The sequence below is a fragment of the Acanthaster planci genome, linkage group LG09, assembly GCF_054643075.1.
Source record: "Acanthaster planci isolate LZ-2023a linkage group LG09, COTS_SCS, whole genome shotgun sequence".
NCBI lineage: Eukaryota > Metazoa > Echinodermata > Asteroidea > Valvatida > Acanthasteridae > Acanthaster > Acanthaster planci.
Window position 1 is genome coordinate 19098720 of NC_141785.1, and position 18502 is coordinate 19117221.

At 41.2% G+C, this 18502-nt stretch overlaps 2 protein-coding genes across 3 annotated transcripts; one reads left to right on the forward strand and one right to left on the reverse strand.

Moving 5' to 3' along the window:
• The first annotated feature begins 158 nt into the window (after positions 1 to 158).
• LOC110976700 (glutathione S-transferase theta-1-like) lies at positions 159 to 6759 on the forward strand. Of its 2 annotated transcripts, none has more exons than XM_022230198.2 (5): positions 159 to 523; positions 965 to 1052; positions 1306 to 1456; positions 2183 to 2350; positions 3788 to 6759. In XM_022230198.2, exons 1-5 carry the CDS (start codon positions 412 to 414, stop codon positions 3959 to 3961), a joined length of 693 nt encoding a protein of 230 aa, XP_022085890.1. In that variant the 5' UTR covers positions 159 to 411; the 3' UTR covers positions 3962 to 6759. The 2 variants fall into 2 exon arrangements, with proteins under 2 accessions (XP_022085890.1, XP_022085891.2); XM_022230199.2 differs by lacking the exon at positions 3788 to 6759 and adding an exon at positions 2793 to 3588 and having other exon boundaries at positions 160 to 523.
• Positions 6760 to 6767: 8 nt separating this feature from the next.
• LOC110976646 (serine/threonine-protein kinase Chk2-like) lies at positions 6768 to 18337 on the reverse strand. Its single transcript, XM_022230108.2, has 13 exons — positions 18224 to 18337; positions 17341 to 17696; positions 15850 to 15992; positions 15303 to 15447; positions 14610 to 14703; positions 13891 to 13999; positions 13668 to 13721; positions 13486 to 13550; positions 12931 to 13069; positions 12464 to 12675; positions 10527 to 10642; positions 10154 to 10314; positions 6768 to 9105 (listed from the first exon to the last, which is right to left on the reverse strand). Exons 2-13 carry the CDS (start codon positions 17525 to 17527, stop codon positions 8956 to 8958), a joined length of 1575 nt encoding a protein of 524 aa, XP_022085800.1. The 5' UTR covers positions 17528 to 17696; positions 18224 to 18337; the 3' UTR covers positions 6768 to 8955.
• Between the last annotated feature and the right edge of the window lie 165 nt (positions 18338 to 18502).

Below are 18502 nucleotides of genomic sequence, written 5' to 3' on the forward strand. Positions count from 1 at the left end.
ATCATGAATGTTTGTCGTTAATTGACAGCCAAAAGACACTGTGGAGTAATTTTGATATTAACATGAAGCTACCTACCTCAATAAATTGCAGCTTGGAGGAAGGACACAATCTACACGTTACGTAATCCAAGCTGATAATAAGCCTATTGCTGCCCGGCCGTGGCGCTAGGTTATAGACTACTACAGATCTGAGATAGGAACCCTCCGTGGTAGGTCACAGTGCCGCCGGCCTTTTAAAAGTTTTAGCTTTACTACTCGTGTACTTTCTCATGTACATATTAAGCCTTGGAGCTAACTTTGCAAATCTGGACGGTCGGGAACACTGTCGATACGCTAATTCTCAAATTAGTTTGCATAATTTTGAAGGATCTAACTGTTTTCTTTGCTGTAACATTACATTTCGTGTGAGGGATGAGCTTGAAAGTTTACTTCGACTTGATGTCTCAGCCGTCGAGGGCGGTCATGTTGTTCTGTAAAGTCAACAAGATCCCTTTCACGCCCAAACCTATTGCTTTGAGAAAAAGTAAGTAGGCATCGTACTCCCTGGCGCGACGGCCGTGGTGTACTGTGGAATTTGTGGAGAAATTATCTGCCACAAAGTACTTAAAAAGTAATCTGCTTTTTAGTTGAACACTTTTACCATAAAACATTGAGAATTTTAAAACAGAAATGCTACTGTTAAAACATTATGAACAGAAGACCGGGAAATTCTTGTAAAAGTTAACTTGTAGGCTAAGTTTTATTTTACATCATTATAAAATTATATTAGTCTATGATGTCACTCATGATTGTACAATGCATGAACATCTGATAACGTGATAAAACAGTACTTCATGGGATATGTACAGAATTTAGTCAATTTAGTACAGAATTTAAATGCAATTTATTGGAGTTATGGTATGGATCATTTTGTAAAAATGCCCTGTTCATTTTCTTGTGTTGTTGCCTATGTCTTTTTTCCAAGATGAACACCATAGTGAGGAATATGGTCGCATTAATCCATTCCGAAAAGTTCCCGCAATTGAAGATGGTCATTTTAAACTGACTGAGAGGTAAGTTACGGTGAAATACGGAACATGTTATATGTGGTGAAACATGACACCGCTGTGAGCATGTGCATGGCTCAGTCCCTTTGTCTTTGAGAAAGTTTCTGCCAGGATTGAAGTGTCGGGCCCACTATTTTTTGGATTTACATATTTCAGATCACTGTATGTAGTCAGCAACCAGCTTGTTTGACATTTCAAAAATAAAAAAATAGAAAAAAGTACAGATGGAAGTTTGATTAGAATTCTTTCTTGTTCCCAGTGTTGCGATATTGCAGTACCTTGCTGAAAAGTACAAGGTACCTGACCATTGGTACCCTAAGGACTTGCAAGAACGAAGCAAGGTACAAGAATACTTGGCCTGGCAGCACATGAACACACGTATGCACTGTGCGACCGTCTTCACCCATGAGGTTAGTCAACGACGAAATCCTTATCACGAAACGAACCCTCAACCCTAATCAGGGTTGTTGGTGACTCCATCCCAAGACTGGTCATAAGTAACACGGTGGACGATGACAAGGGTTTCTTTTGAATGTGGATGACTTGTGATGGGCTTATGAGCTTACAGGAGGCTTGTGAATTTGTGATGGACTTGGCTACAACACCGTTACTAACCCTAATTTTCCTTGGTCCTCGAAAACCCAACCCAAGATTTTGAAGGAAAAAGTGTTGCCCTTCCACTGTCACTTCACATGGAATTGATCAAGCCCAATAAAAGTGTACACACTGTTTTGGAGGATCAAGGAACATTCTGGCAGAAACTATGCCAAATGACTTGAGACGAGTCAAAGTTGTAAAACCCACAGTCGGCTTTTTCTAGGAACAGCATGAGTGTTCCCATTATTTTCTTCTGTGGCAAGGATAAAGAGAGTCTTAACCTCAGACTTTCATGCCATTTTTAAATTTACAATGTGTAAAAAGAGTCTGGTCTGTCTGGAACTTAATGGAGTTAGAATACTCAACGATGAAATTCTGAAAGAGTGAAATCACTTCTTATTCAATATGTATAAATGATGTAACCCTTCTTGTTGCAATCAAAATCCACTAAGAATTTCACAGAAGGCACATATCTGCTTAGATTACATATTTGCAGAATAATGCTCACGGCTAATTAATTTTTGATTTTACTCCATGAGGTGGTTATACCCAGGGTCACCGGATCACCACCGGATGAAGATGCGCTTCAGACACTCGTCAACAACATGCACACCACACTCACCGCTTTGGAGGAGGTGTTCCTGAGGGACAAACCCTACCTGTGTGGAGACAAAATCAGCATCGCTGACTTGCTGGGAATCTGTGAGGTAATGCATCAAATACCCCCTGCCCATTAGGATTGTTACGATTTTGTAGGATTGAGGAAAGAAGATTCGGTTGCTGTTAGTTCACAAGGAGCTTAACTGATTGAAACGTTGATTGAAACTGTAATATTTTTCCAAATTTCCAAACTATTTCCAGAACATCTTCAATTTGATATTGGCTTTCTTGTCCTTCATCTTGTGTATTAATTTTAGAAACATTTTATGCTTTGTCCGCACTTGTAAGGAGGTGGTCATTAGTTCGAGCCCCACCTATGCAAGCACAAAATTGTGCACTGTGAATAAATGTTGGTGAAGTCTATGTGAAGTATGTAAATTTAACATCTTGATGCAAAAACGTTATATCTTATAAAATGTCTTGTAGCTTCCTAAAGTTTCCTTTGAATTCCCAGACTGGAGGAAGATTTGGCGCTTTTATTGTACCTAGGTGGAGCAAGTAGTAGGCTGTGGTAGGGACGTCACGGCTGGTCGCCCGACTCTTCAAACGTGGAGCAATCGCGTCAAGACAGAGCTTAGTCCCTACTTTGACGAAATTCACAGCTTCATTCACAGCCTGAGAGACAGGAACAAGAAAAATTGAACCCAGACAGCTGAAAACAACATGGCCACGTTAAACCGTGCATATTGAACAGATGACATGTCAGCAGATGCCCTTGCAGTACATTGCTTCAATGAACGGACATTCACAATGCACAGATGGCTAAGGAACAAGTTCCTCATTTAACCACTTCGCACTGGGCCCATTTATCCATGTTGATTCTGTTGGCCCGGTAGACTTTTCATTTTTCTCTGTTTTCAAAATTCTTTTAAAATTCATAACTTCATTTAGTGGACGTTTACACCCACATGAATGACTGTCTGGTGGCTACTCTAATCTGACAGGCAACATCTATTGACGCCCGAGTATTTCAGCCAGGCCTGCTGCTTTGTAAAAGAGCCCAGATTGTGCAGTGTTATGTAATTTTTGTGTGTTCCCAAAACTGGCACAGTGCGCTACTGACGTCTTTTCAAAAGGGGCCAGATCAGTGTGCAGTGGTATTGTATCGCTCATCACTGGAGCGCTTTTGTCCCGGTCCTATCCACTTGTGCTGAATGCCACAAACAGTGGTATAATCTTTTAAAACAATGACGGATTTCCTCCGCTATTGACAACTGAAAAAATGTTGGCAATTTCCAGCAGCTCAGTCTTTTGTTCCGAATAAAGTCTTTTAATACAAGGCCCAGCTCTTTTGTCTGGTTTCAGGCTCCAGGCTTCATGTATACAGCCTATGTCCCCGAAACCGGGTACCCCGGCACAAAGTGGTTAACAACTTTGAGTCAACTCTGAACGTGCAGCTACCAATTACAAGGAGAATAGAGTCCTCGTTTTCGCTCACAGCGCTACCCTGAGGTCATTGAACGTTTCTCCGTTGCTGCACACAGGTGTTGCAGGTGACTACTTCAGGGCGCGACGTCACTGCTGGCCATCCCAAACTCGCCACCTGGATCGCCCGCGTCAAAGCTGAGCTGAATCCACACTTTGATGAGGTTTTTGCATTGTTCAACAGGGTTCGGGATAAGTACATGGAACAGAAAGCCCAACAAGCCAAACTGTAATTTCATCAGTAAATGTTGTCACCAGGGGCCAATCTCATAAAGCTGCTTAAGTGCAAAATTTGCTTATTAAATCACAAAAAAACCTCGCTTCCAAAACAAAGGTTACCAGCTCAAAATCTATGGGATTGTCATGCTAACCAAAAGACAGGTGAATACCATTCCAAAACAATATACATCACATGGAGTTTTGGCTGGTGCAAGGTTTTCTTCATGCTTAAACAAATTTTGTGCTTAACCCCTTGATGACGGGAACTTTTTTCTGTAAGCCGACTCCGAGAATTCCAGTCTTGCTTGGCCACGAAGGCCAGCTGCCAAACCGCAAATTCTCGGTTTGTGGCCCTGTGTGCTCTGCACGCTTTGAATTACACAGTGAAAAGGCTGATTGTTCAGTAGTATGCGGCTCTACTCACGCTTCCACATTCCCGTTGCATCTTTTCAAAGTGGGGACTATTGTGAAGCTGGTGATTATGATGCAAATTCGGCCTTTTCATTTCTTGGCAACACACAAAGGCCAATCACCATATATACAAGAGCCAGGGTATGCCTTCTTTCACCGTGTTCGCTAGAGCTTGGGCCGAGAATAATAGCTGAAAAGCAGGCTGAGGATCTCAATTTTTACGGTGGCTCTTGCAGTCATCTGTCGTGAAGGGGTTTAATAAGCAGCTCCATTAGTAACCACTCATATATCACACAGCAGGAGCTGTTCAGGGTGTTAAGAGGCTCAGGCTTTGTCCAAATGAGTTGGCTATGGCTGGCAATAATACACAAGTCAAGGGGAAATGGCCTCATCCGCTAGTCAGTGGCTGCTATAGGTGTACATTATTTCTAAAGACGGCCATTTACATACAGACACAACTTCACAAATAATGGCCAAGTGAAGGCCCTGCACTTTCCCAATAGGTGAACTCGTCTTCCACTTTTCTCCTTTCGGAATCCATTCTGTACACACTTACTTCACTTTGGGCCTGGTTATTTCATGCCGATTCAGACTGCGAGCAGGGATCTGACATTGGTTGACTGACACCAGAACCCACTTAATGGATAGCGCGAACCGGTTTTGGGATCACCGATCGCGATCCAGATCAGTGTGAAACAAACAGGCCCATAGCTTGCTAGGCATATTCTTAAAATAACAGACCTAAAACCATTTATCATGTACCCTCTTGTCGGCACCTGATTTATGGGAGGGTACCTGTAAGGCCAGAATGAAACAGAATAGGCCCACCTTCTGCTGACTTTTCCCGTGGTGTCATAGAGGACATGCTTTTTCATAAAGCCATTTTATCTCACCCAAAGTGCAGATATGACATTTGATGTCTATCAACTCTCAGTAAAACCACCAACTACGTGTAGCTACACTTTATTTCTGTTCATCCAAGAGCACTTTCAGTGCCAATTACAGGATGCAGTGACATGTTGTTTCAGAGGCAGGTGGAAAACCTTGGATAAATATTCCACTAAAAACCCCAATCCACACACTAACCTAGGTGGGATTCGAACCCGGGCTGCAGGGGTGGAAGGTCAGGAAAGAGCCACTTTGCCAACTTGGGCTTGAAACAACGCTATCGGTCCGTGGTTGTGGCTGCAGAGTTATGTGTAATTTTAAGCCGCAGCCAAGTAATTGGGACTTGGACTTACTTTAAAGTCCTGTTTAACCACTTCCTGCCGGGCCATTTATCCATGTTGATTCTACTGGGCTGGGTGATTTTTCATTTTTCTGTTTTCAAAATTCTTTACAACTTTATAATTTCGTTTACTAGATGTTTACAAGCACACAAATAACTCTCTGGTGACTACTCTAATCCGAGAGGCAACATCTATTGACGCCCGAGTATTTCAGCCAGGCCTGCCGCCTTTGTAAAAGAGCAGTGTTGTGTATTTTTTTTCCCCGAAACTGGCAGAGTGCGCTGCTGACGTCTTTTTAATAGGGGCCAGATTAGCATGCAGCGGTATTGTATCGCTCATCACTGGAGCACTTTTGTCCCTGGTGGTAATCTGCTCACACTGAATGCCACAAACAGTGGTGTAATCTTTCAAAACTATGACAGATTTCCTCCGCTATTGACAACTGAAAAGATGTTGTAAATTCCCAGCAGCTCGGTCTTTTGTTCCGAGTAGAGTCTTTTGTTACAAGCCCCAGTCCCCTTTGTCCGATTTCGTGCACCCCGTCTGTGCATATAAAGCCAGTGTCTCCAAAACTGGGCTCCCCAGCAGCATATGGTAACCTTATTTGGTGAATGGAATACCATCAGAACTAAAATCATTTACACACGAGTTATAACGCGTTTCGTGAATGCTTTAAAGAGTCGACGACAAAGGCCCTACTCATTGACAAAAGTCCTGCATGTAAAAAAAAGTTACTCAAGCATGTTGCCCGTTACAAGCTGATTAGAATATGCCCTGTGCTCAGGATTATTGTGGATGGACTTTGATCATTAGGCGTAATTATCTAAAAACAGAAGATGTGATTTTCGTTAAATCAACAAAACTATGTAATAGTGTCGCGTACAAAGTGTGTTATTTGTTGAAATCAAGAATTAATTGTATAAGATGACTAAACCTTGCAGACTAAATGTTTGATCCTACTGGACTTTCACACACAAAAGTTTCTTATCCTCATTTTAATCTTGTGATGGATGGGTTTTCGTGAAAATTTTGCCAAGTTTTTCCCATACTTGTTCAATGTATTCAAGTGACTTCTTTCTGTCGAAAGTTCCATCACGTTTGGATGTCATTTCTTTTCATCAAACATGTATGAAATAAAATAATGATATTTAGACAGAAGCATCTCCAATGAATCTTTGACTTTGTTTCATGTAATTACCGACCATCTATTTTATTAACAAGAACAGTTCAAATAATTTACATTAGGGTTTATCAAGTTGAAAAAAATATCTGAATACTACTATGCTGGAATATTTAAAACCAAGGATTTGAATTAATACATGATGATATTCCTTCATAAAATTCCAGTAGAAAAGTTCTGCACGTTTATTCAAGAAGACAGCAAGATTTTTTGGTGAAATGAATACCAAATGGAACCATGCTGTCAATAAAAACTATGACAGGCTCATGGTAGGAAGAGAGCGGGAATGCTGAGATTGCTTTGCATTTATTACTGCTTCATCTTCAGAACAGAAAAAAATCCACAGATTTTTCCCATGGATCCCCCCCTCCCAATTTTCATGAAACCTCATTTTGCGGTCAAAGTTCCCAGAGTCTTGGGTAAAATAAACCAATTGCACCCACTAAGTCACTTGACCTATCGTAGGTATCAAACAGCAGCAAACAAGGCGTCCTCCCATAGTAAAATGTGTCATTAACCGAAAGTTAAAGTCGACGGTCGCTAAAGTACTCGGATTACTGATGTGCTGAGCATTACACTGAAAATCAGCATTAGTTTTGGTAAACAACACTCATAACACACTTTGCTATGAAAGGACGCCTTGTTTGTTGTTTGAAATTGTTATTTATTTCTGGTGACACCAAGGGTTCCTCAAAAGCATCCTAGGCACTGTAGCTTGCAAACCTAAAGAAACCTGTAGAGAGGAGACAATGAGAAGCAGTTACAGTTTTAGAGGTGGGAGGAAAACCCCCCGAGGAATATTCACTGTAGGTCAAGTGACTCAGCTGGCACAAATCGGTCGATTTGTTGATTGCACCCTGCGGTGACGTAACATTTGTAGTCTGTGTGCACGATACATCAGTGTGACAATGACCCTCAATATGTCAGTTCGTGATACAACCGACAAATTGTTGTAATCCCTCGTGTGGAATGGACTGCTTTTTTTCCTGCCTGTTTGGTCTTGGAGCCCAGTGATCCGTTATCAAACTTGCTAAGCTTGCATACAGGTGGGGAACAAGAGGTTTTAACTTTCAAAAGTAACGTACCATTTTGTCATGTGCAGAGAGAGTTACTGTTAACACAAATTTTCCCACATCTGTTCCAACCAGATATGTCACTTGGAGAAAATGCAACCTTGATTTTGTAATGAAAGCCGCAAGTTCCAGAGGGAAAACATTTCCTGGATATTTACCATATTTGCGAGTTGTGTTAGAACAATATAAATTCTCACCTGGATTACGCACAAACCTAATGCTGTCAAATTACTAAATGTCTCAGAACTGAACATGATGTTACTAAACATCTCTGAAATCACAGCCACTTCAACAAAACAGCTCATTCTTTCCATGAAAAAAAAATCCTCCAACCCACAATATTGATCAGTTCTAATATGTTTTTTAAAAATTGTTCCTTGTTTCATCTTTGTTTTTTCAATAATTTTTTGAAGCGACTGGCTTTAAAAAGTCGAGCAATAATGACGTTCTTAAAATTACTATCATCCTGTCCGTGTTTTAAGGCAGCACATTCAAAACATGCCAGACATTTTTTGAGTTGTCACAAACCCTTTTATACATATATACAAAGTAACCTCCAACATTTTTTCTTGGTGCTCCACTGAAGAAGATTTTGACTTGGGAGGAAAGTTACTTGCTGAGCAAAATGAGCAGGGTGCCAATCAAAGCAATACTGTTTTCAGCTAGTGACCAGTTGGTGCCAACAAGAAGTTCAGTGCTTAGAGAACTAAAGTTTGAATTTATCCTTAAATAAGTATTATTGAAAGCAGTATTCAAAGTGTGTGACACAGTTTAATAGGATGTCTTGTCTACAGAACTGAGCGTGTTCAGTAACACAATCCAAATGTATTGGGAATGATGACAGAACTTACCCTGCTCACACCAGAGTGATTCAATCAACTGAGAAACTGCTCTTGTGAGAAACACAACAAAACCAAACTGTCAAGAATCTTCGGGGATTTACTTATGGCATTTCACTCACCAGCTCCTCTAAAAATGATTCTAAGGCTGAAGTGCATAACAAGCTAGTTCTGGTGCCCAAGGCCAGAGATTTTTTTTGGGGGGGGGAACCAAGTATACGTGGAGTTGGTTTGTACATTTTGTGTTTCTTTGACGCCCTGAATCTTCCCTTCAACCTAATTTAGAGACACATCAGAGATGCTTCTAGTGTTTTCATCACTGCTGTCAGACAGTCGGGTAACCTTCGCCGATTCATTGCCGCTGCTTGATTTCTCCCCATTTACATCCTCACTGCCCTTATCACGGGGTCTTTTCTTTGTCATAATCTGAAAAACATTAAAAAAGATAACACAACCATTTATAGTCTCTTTGATTTCCCATGATTCCTCTGTGCAATTTGGTTAAAGGTTTGGTCTGGTGCCCGATTCATTCAGATACTTCACTTGATGGCTTAAGTCACAGAGTACATGTATGAAGGTCTGGTGACAACCTCTAAAGGCAGTCTTTGATAAGTGAACTGCAAAGCCTCAATGAATGGCTGTGTCTAAACTACTTGACTGAGGCTTAAACTTGGACTTGAACCTATGAAGGCATTGGCTAGCGGCTGTGACCTACTCCCATAGATTTGTGTGTTGCTCTGAGCTCAGTCAGCCGGAGCCAGTTAATTAAGTTACAGCTCATGTGGGTTTGCAAACAGAACATTCGTCAGGAGACCTGACCTCTAGAGGACAGGCAATGCCGCAACAGCTTTGAGACTATGGGCCTCGAGCTGAACCAAGAGAGGGTGCTATTTCCTTAGCAATGGAGGCTCCTTTGGTACTAAATGCAAATTGTTGGTTCACAAATGACTTGGAAACGCAAGTGTTGCACTAATGCACTGGCATACTTAATACTCCCGACAAATATGGCTGTTTTCAAACAATGAGAGGGTAGTTCTACTCGAGGTGAATACTGACTGCTAATCACATTCAAATTCCAATTTCCCTGTGGTCGCATTGGCTCTGTTATCAAGCATAAGTAGCCGCTGCATACAGTGGCTATGTATATTTCTGTAACATTACTCTGTCAGAGGTCATACAATCATGCTGTGGTTGGTCTACAGATCTAATCCGGTCAAATACAGCTGGCTGTGGCTAGGAGTAGCACTTACCTATGGGAAGTGGTTGTAAGCCATTACCTAGTGGCCTCCTTAGGTGTGTATGTTAATTCTAGTCGCAGCCACAATCTTTGGACACAGGCTAAGACTGATATGACACTTTGTTTGGACTAACCATTTGGCACCTTGGGCCAGTCAACAGTGCCGCAAGCTGATTGGTCCATTTCAATCTCCCACAAGGCAACACTGTAATACCAGAGCTACTCTAGTTTACATACGTTTATTTGAGGTGGGGGCATCCTTTTGGAGGGTGGGTGCATGAGGTTTTCCACGATCTCCTTCATATTGTCGTCTTTAAGCCAGGGATGTTCCAGAGCATTGTTCACAGTGAATCTCCGATGTGCATCAACAGTTAGAAGCTTCTTGATGAGATCAATTGCTGCAGGACAGAACAAAATTCAAACATAAACTAAGAATCCTGAAGTTGACAAAGTGTACAATGCGTTACACAGATAAATGTGGTCCAAGCAAAAATGTCCCATAGACAATGAAAAAGAGACAGATCTGCTCTGAGCAGGAACAAAAGTGTGGTTTTGAAATGAATTTTGTGCACATTAAGACGAAAAGAAAATGTGCATACTCTCTGCTCACCTTCATCTGAAACACCCTTCCAGAATTTTGTGGGGAAGTTGTAGTACCCTCTCTTGATCTGTTCGTCTAGCGGCATGACAGTGACCTCCTCGGTGAACGGTGGGTAGCCACCAAGGCTGGGGAAAAAATAACCAACCTTCAATTTGTCTTAAAACAGTTACTTCAGAGAGACAGAAAAGATCTTACAGAACAGCACACAATTCAACAAACTTCCCTGACTGGAATGGGTACAGAAAAATATCAGAAACTAAAACTTTGTCCAAAAAGCAATAATTAGGTCAGGCTTCAGCCTTGAGCTTCAGAGGGTCAAGGCCACTTTGGCCTTGAATGCTCTCCAAAACCAAGGCCAACTGAAGGGCACCAAGGCCACTTGGAAACTTTTACTTATCATGCTTGTTGGTGGCTTCAACAGACTTTCCTTCAATTTCAACACTTTAACTTTCAACCTGCAATTTTCATTGATTCTGTTCACATGCTTAGCAGTCTGCGTGAATTGTAAAAATAAAAATAAATAATACTGTACTAAGTTTTAATTTACCATTTGGTGTTGCGTCTTTTTACTTTTCATGATGCCATAAAGGCAACACTGTCTTTCGAAAATCTCTGTAATTATTCACAAACAATGCAGTTCAAGCAGGTCGGTCACTGGGTCACAAACATTTATCCAATAGAAGCCCACTGTCATCACGGACGTATATAAAAAAAACCTGGACTTGCAACGCCTTTGTATGAAAAAGAAGCCAACCAGCGGCCATTTTACCGAGCCGAATACAAAAGCATGGGCGGTTCCCTTCTATTGACGCCAGGAAGAACAACGGTGGGCATTGCCGGAAAAGCTTTGTATTCGGCTCGGAAAAATGGCTGCGAGTTGATTCAATGACTCTATAAGCTGATTAAGGGCATTGCGAGTCCAGATTTTATTATACACGTCCGTGACTGTCATGCCCAGCGCCCACGTAATACCAGTAAAATAGCGAGGAAAAAAATAGACTGGGTCATACTCCTGTCCACAATCCCCCCCAAAATAGTGACTCGTTCTCAGATTAAGCAATGTACAGAATCAAATCGGTGCAGAATGTGTAATTCTGTGCCGCGACTTGTAAGCAGTCTATGTATAAAAGTGGTCTGGTGCCACCTTTTTAGAGTCTCACAACCCAACTACGTTGGTATGGTTGCCATACCATGTTGTCTACAGGGCGATACAAAACCAGTCCGTGAAAAAAATCGCGCTCGGTGCGGCTGGCCGGCCGTTGACAGAAATGCTAGTGCAAAACAGTAACTAAAAAGTTGAATACAACTTTAAATACATGTAAGCCTACTGATCATTGATAAGGGGCACATCGGCCAAGTGGCCGAAAGGTACGCGCTATTTTCAGGGCATTATGGCAACTCACTGGGGCATCGCGGCAGTGGCCACTAGTGGCCAAAAGATCGAAACATTTTAGGTAATGTTTGAAGAGCTCCAGGCCTAGAATTTCCAAAGGACTAAGTCTACACTGGCTTAGGAATACCACCTAGTAAATTTACATGACTGCAATGCAGATGGGTATTCCATGAGGTTGGGGCACGATTTGTGATGGTGTCCTTGTCACATGGGTAACTCTTGCCACCTGACATGACCTGCAGAATAGATCATTTACTCTGTAAAACTAACACACACCTCTGTATTCAGCCTTGCAAGATGTATAATTTGGAATCCACCTGCAGGGAAATAGCTGTTCATTCTCACGGAACCCACGTAACAATGGACACCGTCACAAATTACGCCCCAACCTCATGGAATGACCCAGTTACTACTTCGGTCTTCTGAAAACATCAATTCCCACCATTCTCTTACAAAGGTGGGGTACCATACTTCCTTCAACCAAACAACTGATTTTCCTTTTCCCAATCATTTCCGATATATCTCAATCTTAAAAGCTAGTTTCAAAACTCACCAAATAAATAGAATGACTCCAAGACTCCAGCAGTCAACACTCTTGCCGTACCCAGTCTTGCCGGCCTTGGTCAGGACTTCGGGGGCCAGGTAAGTGGGTGTTCCGCACAGCGTCTGCATCAGTGACTTCTCTCCCAGGAACTTAGACAGGCCAAAGTCGGTCACCTTGATGAGGGTGTGGCTATCATCGTTACTGAGGAGGATGTTCTCTGGCTGTTGGGGCAGGTCATACGAAAGACAGGAAGGATTCAACCTGGACTTTAAGTATGAGCAAATCCTTCATCAAAACGCCACAATTTGGTCAACTTAAATATAGGGAACTGGGGAGAAAATAGTTTTTTATTCAAGAGGAAAAAAAAAACGTTTGAACCCTGAATATCTGTTGAAAAAACATAGGCGTTAAAAAAATTTTACGCTAAGCAACATTCTGGCAGCAATTGTTGAATCAAAGTGGTTCTTGGAACTTACCTTTAAGTCTCTATGGGTGATGCCGTTGTCATGGAGATACTTTGTAGCCAACAGCATCTGGTAGAATAGGACTTTAGCAGTAAGCTCATCAAACTTTTTGACTGAGACAACCCGGTCGAAAAGCTCACCACCCTCAACCCTGTGAAGGGATAATAACAAATCTTTGAAAAGGAGCACAGATAGAATGGTCACTCAACTACCGTCTTTGTCTTTTTACTAAATCCCCTCCATGTGGAAACTGCTGGAGAATTACACCAGTGCAAATTTCTTGGTGGTGTAAAAAGCTCTAAAATCTTCTAGCTCGGGAATATTTTGTATGGCCTGAAAAATTACAGGTAAAATACTGCACATCGTGCAGTCAGAAAATTCTTGGAAAGCAAACATGAGTTCCAAGGTGGATGTAGAACTCATTTCTGGCACAAACTGAAGGAAAAGAAGATTTTGACAGGCCAACAGGAGGGTTCTTATGCGAAGTTTCAATTTTCATCAATGATAGGATTACAGGTACCCTTCAAAAGATGGCATAAAAGCCAATCTCTGGAGCACCGGACTTACAATTCAAGGATAATGTAGAGCCTGTCGTCGGTGTGGCAAACATCTTCGATGGCTATAATGCAAGGCTGAAACACAGACACATGAAATGTCACAAGTGGGTAGATAAAAGTACAAAAATGCAGTGTGTATTTGGATAGCATTTATAAAAGTTGGAAAATCAAGCTCCAAAAAAGTTAACTTACATGATTTAATGCTTTCAAGATCTTGACCTCTTCCATGACTGTTTTTTCCATATTCTGAAATTAGGAACAAAAATGAACAGCAAAAATCAACCAATCAATCATAACCAATTGGTACTTTTGTATTCTTACACATTAACCTGAAAATTAAATCATACTTTTACAAGTAAAACCTAAAATTCTTTGAAACAAAGAAAGAATATCTGTACTAAAGAAGACAACTTACACTCAGCATGGACCCTCCAATGGAGAATGTTTTCTTCTCGATAATTTTGACGGCAAACTTTTCGCAACTACCCTTCTTGAAAGCTAGCCGCACCAATCCGCAAGCCCCTCTGACAAAATGAACATTACTACAAAGTGAATATTTACAGAGAAGCAGACAAGTGGACTTGCACTGTACTTTGAATAAGCTTGTCTAAACGTTTGGTTGGTAATCATATCACAGAGCATATTTCTATAAATAAGGTTCGTCTGAAATACCTGCATTGATCTGGATGTAGGAACTAAAGTTTATGCTCTCATTTTCCCTATCACCGTAGAAGGTGGGCACAGGGACGTAGAATGTCTAGACGTTTGTCAGACAAAAGCTTCCAAGAGTTGGCATTCAATTAATCAATTGTTGGTAAGGTAACTGAAGAAACTTTCAAAAAAATGTTTTGATTCGAAAATATATAGCCCACCTTCAGCGAAGGGAAAAAATTCAACATGTATAGCACCCCAATTGTCCAAATGTCTTTGGGGGGCATCTGTTGTCTTTTTTGCTAACACCGCTAACAACACAAAATTAGGAACTATTGAATACGAAAAGGGTAAGGTAAGCTACCAGACATTCCCAATGGGATAAAGAGATGGTCATGTGAAAAAAATAAAAGGGAATAGTCTTATCTTTGGTGTTTTGCTTTCAAAATTAGATAGTTCCTCATGGTTGCAAGAGCAGCATACCTTCCCAGTACTTTGGACAAGATATATTTCTCTCTCATAGCTTCAGGTAAATCCTCCTGTTCTGTGTCGCTGCTGCTGTCCATGAACACATAAGCTACAAACAAGTAAATCATTTAGTTAAAATCTGAAAACAAGATGCAACAGCTCAAATGTCTCCCTATGCTCAATACTCAACTGAAGCATCATGAGAAATGTACCAATAGGGGAGAAGAGACCCTTACCCAAAAAGTTGCACGAAATCTGTCAAAAATTACTATCATGCAAAAGGTTACATGCAGACTAAATTATCAGAATTCAAACTTTCGAATACATGCATTTGAAGTGTTATACAGTTGCAAGTGTTTGTGTCGATCAATGTCTGCATTCAGGTTAAAAGTTTACTATTACAGTCGAACCTCGTTAATAAAAGCACTGCTAATACAAGATTCTGCTTATAATAAGGAAATCTTCAGGTCCCAATCCTTTATTTTTCACTGTTTCACTCCTGATTATACAAAGTTCCTGTTATAACAATGTCTTTTGCCAAATCCAAAGGACCTGTCCTTAACGAGGTTCGACTGTCCATGCATTTTTTCTTTCAATCTTCATTATCATCATAAATTTGTCATACTTGTTACAGATATTGCTTTTGTAATTGCCATGAGTGATAGGCTATTCTAACAACACATATTCAATCTGCTGTTGTCTAGGTACCTTTATTTTTGGGAAGTGAGAGGGCAATCTCGTCATTGTTCTTCAGGGGCGATTTCCGTCCTTTGCCAATTTTTTCACCGTTCAAGAAAGTGCCGTTTGAGCTGAAGTCTTCAATGAAAACAAAGACGCTGCTGTTCTTCTTTTCCTACCAGAGAAAAGGAACAACATCTGAACTGAAGTAAACCGTACACTGAACCCTACTGATTCAAGAATTCAGCCCCCTGAGATGAAATCTTTATGGGCAGTGCTGCTCATTCTGTGCCACAGAAGCTTCCAAATGTCCCATATATGAACAGAGCTAAGATGTGTAGAATTTTTTAGTGGTTTCCGTCAGTAAGATTACATTTGAAACTGAGCTAAGATGATGAGACCAAATATTGGAAAATTCTCCATTGACGTGAGTAAACCAGGTCAAATTTCATTCTCAAGTTCCAAATGAGATCCATTATATTTATGGAACAGTTAACTAAACGAGAAGCCGAAGCAATGATTTGACTTCATTTCGATGACAGCGGGAACGATGTGCAAGGTTGTGGGTCAAACTAACCTTGTATATCCTGAAGTGCCTTTTACTGATAGCCTGGAAGCACGGGTTGCTGCACATCTGTGGAGTGCTATAGGCCACATCGCAAGATGAGTCCCGACCAAAGACATACTCATCCTTGCTCTGTTCTCTCGTCTCCTTCAGATCTATAAGACAATTACAGGTTTTAAGGTTTTTTAAACAGTTCCATGTCCAACTGTGTCCCAAAACAAACTGTCAGACTGAAGATATATCTTTTGTCAGCATGGCCCATGTATTTCCAACAGGCAAAGACTTCAGCCTAGTTCGAGACACAAGACTTGGTTGCAGTCTAACTTAACAGCTGTCAACTGAGACTATGGTGTAAGAAGTGGTCTAGACAGTCTTCACCACTTGACACTGGATGACGTGTAAACACACATAGTTTTCCTTCTTTGTTTCACAGAGGACATGTACACTCATTTAAGAACCCTTTTTTCATTTCTGGGGTTAACTGATTAACTTGTTGTACTTGGTTGGGTCAAAGTGCAATTGCAAAGTTGAAGAATTTGCAAGTAAAAAAACACCCCCAGCAGCTTTTTCGGGTAAGAAAATCTGACATTAACTGGTAATTTGGTTTGGACTGTAGGGAAAAATGGAGAGATAATTTGTGCTCACAAGGAAATGTGTCCCACAAGAATAAGGATGTGCATTGTTGGCTGATTATCCAGCAATGTACAGCTTGCTGCAATTACCCCAACTTCCTGCAATAAGTCCGATCTGATGCTCAATGACTGACCCACATTAACAGCATGCGATGTTGGTTTTTAATAGGGTTAGGAATCTATGTTAAATTTGATCAATATTGAGCAAAACTTTAGCCACAAACAGCATGTTCAAATCTTTGCAGGGCAGTCTACTGAAAACATCAAACACAAAGAATTGTATGCTCGGTATATGGTTGACACAGAGACATTCTAGTCACTAAAAAAAAAAAGGAGGTGCACTTCCTGATACATGATCAAATTCACTTACGATCAAATACTAAAGTGTCTCTTATGTAAACTAAAACAACAAACTGAGCTAAGGAAACTGATAAATGGGCACAAACATTTACGTAATTTGACAAGAATCATTTTTCCACTCGTGCTCAAGGGTTTTTGAAAGATCTTATTATGGTGCACCCTTGCAAATAAATGGGTACAATATTTCTGCATTTTTGTGGTTTCTATATTTCTGCATTTTGCTATCTCTCCATAGAACAAAATTTATTCCTACTTTTTTTTTCACAACTGTAGGTCTATTGGTGAGATAAATTCCTTCCAAACTTTTTTCCGTAAGGTACTAAAGTTTAAAAAATTTTAATGAGCTGCATTTGTGTGTAAAGAAAATCTGTTGAAACATGACATAATTATTACCAGGAGTTTAACAAGAAACACCCCACACCATCTTGAATATTAAAATGCACTGTGCAAAGCCATGTTTGTTTTGCAAAAAGATCATTTGGTCACGAAGTGCATTGCAAAAACAACCTACCAACAGCTAAAAAAGTCTTCCCTACGGGCAAAAGGCGGCCCCACACGATCTCCGGGTTTTCGTCTACTTCGTCGTGGTAATCAAAGTCGCCGTCCACCACGTCTTGAGTCGGTAGCGTCTCCATGCTCGAGATGGTGCCGGCGGAGCTGAGGGAGCTGGAGGTGTTATGCGAGTTGGTCTGGCTCATGGCCGCCCGGGCTCACGCCGCGTACCACGGCAGACGGTGACAGGTCAGGGGCCGCTGCGATGATGATTCACTCAGCGATGGCGGCTGGGTCACGTCACAGACAGCGCGGCAAATTCAAGCTTTCGAAAGCAAGTGTCTCGTCGATCACATTGATGCATTTAAACATGAACTTCATGGGAGAAAACGAGGTTATATCCGGTGAGTAAATCCCCTTTAAACCTGAATTCCAGCGTCCAGAAGAGCAAGGTGTTTTAATCTTAATGTCTCATCACGGACTTCTTGGACCATGAACGGGCCGTTTTAGGGAGAGGTCGTGGGTCGAAGTTCGCAGTGTCAATGATCCAATTTTGCAATGGTTTTTTATATGCAGATGAAAGCCAACTTGCATACCAAACTGGTCAAAGGTTTATCAGAGAAAAAAAGGGCCATATCTCATCAGAACACTTAATGAGACGACATCATGGCACCAAAACCTGTCGTCTATCCAGAGCGGCGCACGGTGGCTGACATATACGGGGGCGAGGTTAACCCATGGAGGAAACTCCACACATTCTATGTTTCGTATTTTCACATAGATACACAGGTTGTCAATAGCCAATAATACCACAGTGCTGAGAGAAACGTATAGAGATAAGAAATTCCTTCAAAAGTTATGATTGGGTGTTTTTTGTAAGCGAAATCTTACAGTAAACTTACACGGTACAGGTGCAACGAACCACAACTGCCGAGCGATGACCTACACGTTGTTTCCGAGCCGCGACACATGCGTGGGATGCATGAGAGGCATGTAAAAATCGTACACGTGCGCGCGTACGCCGCGCTGGGGCGCCACTGAAATCGTGAATCAATCATGGTAAAGGGTCGTTCCAATAACTTTCAGGGCTTGGGTTATCGAGTTATTGTTGAAACTGATACCCTTCATGAGCAAATACAATGATAAAGAATGGATACGTTTTGAAAGTATTACAAATAATG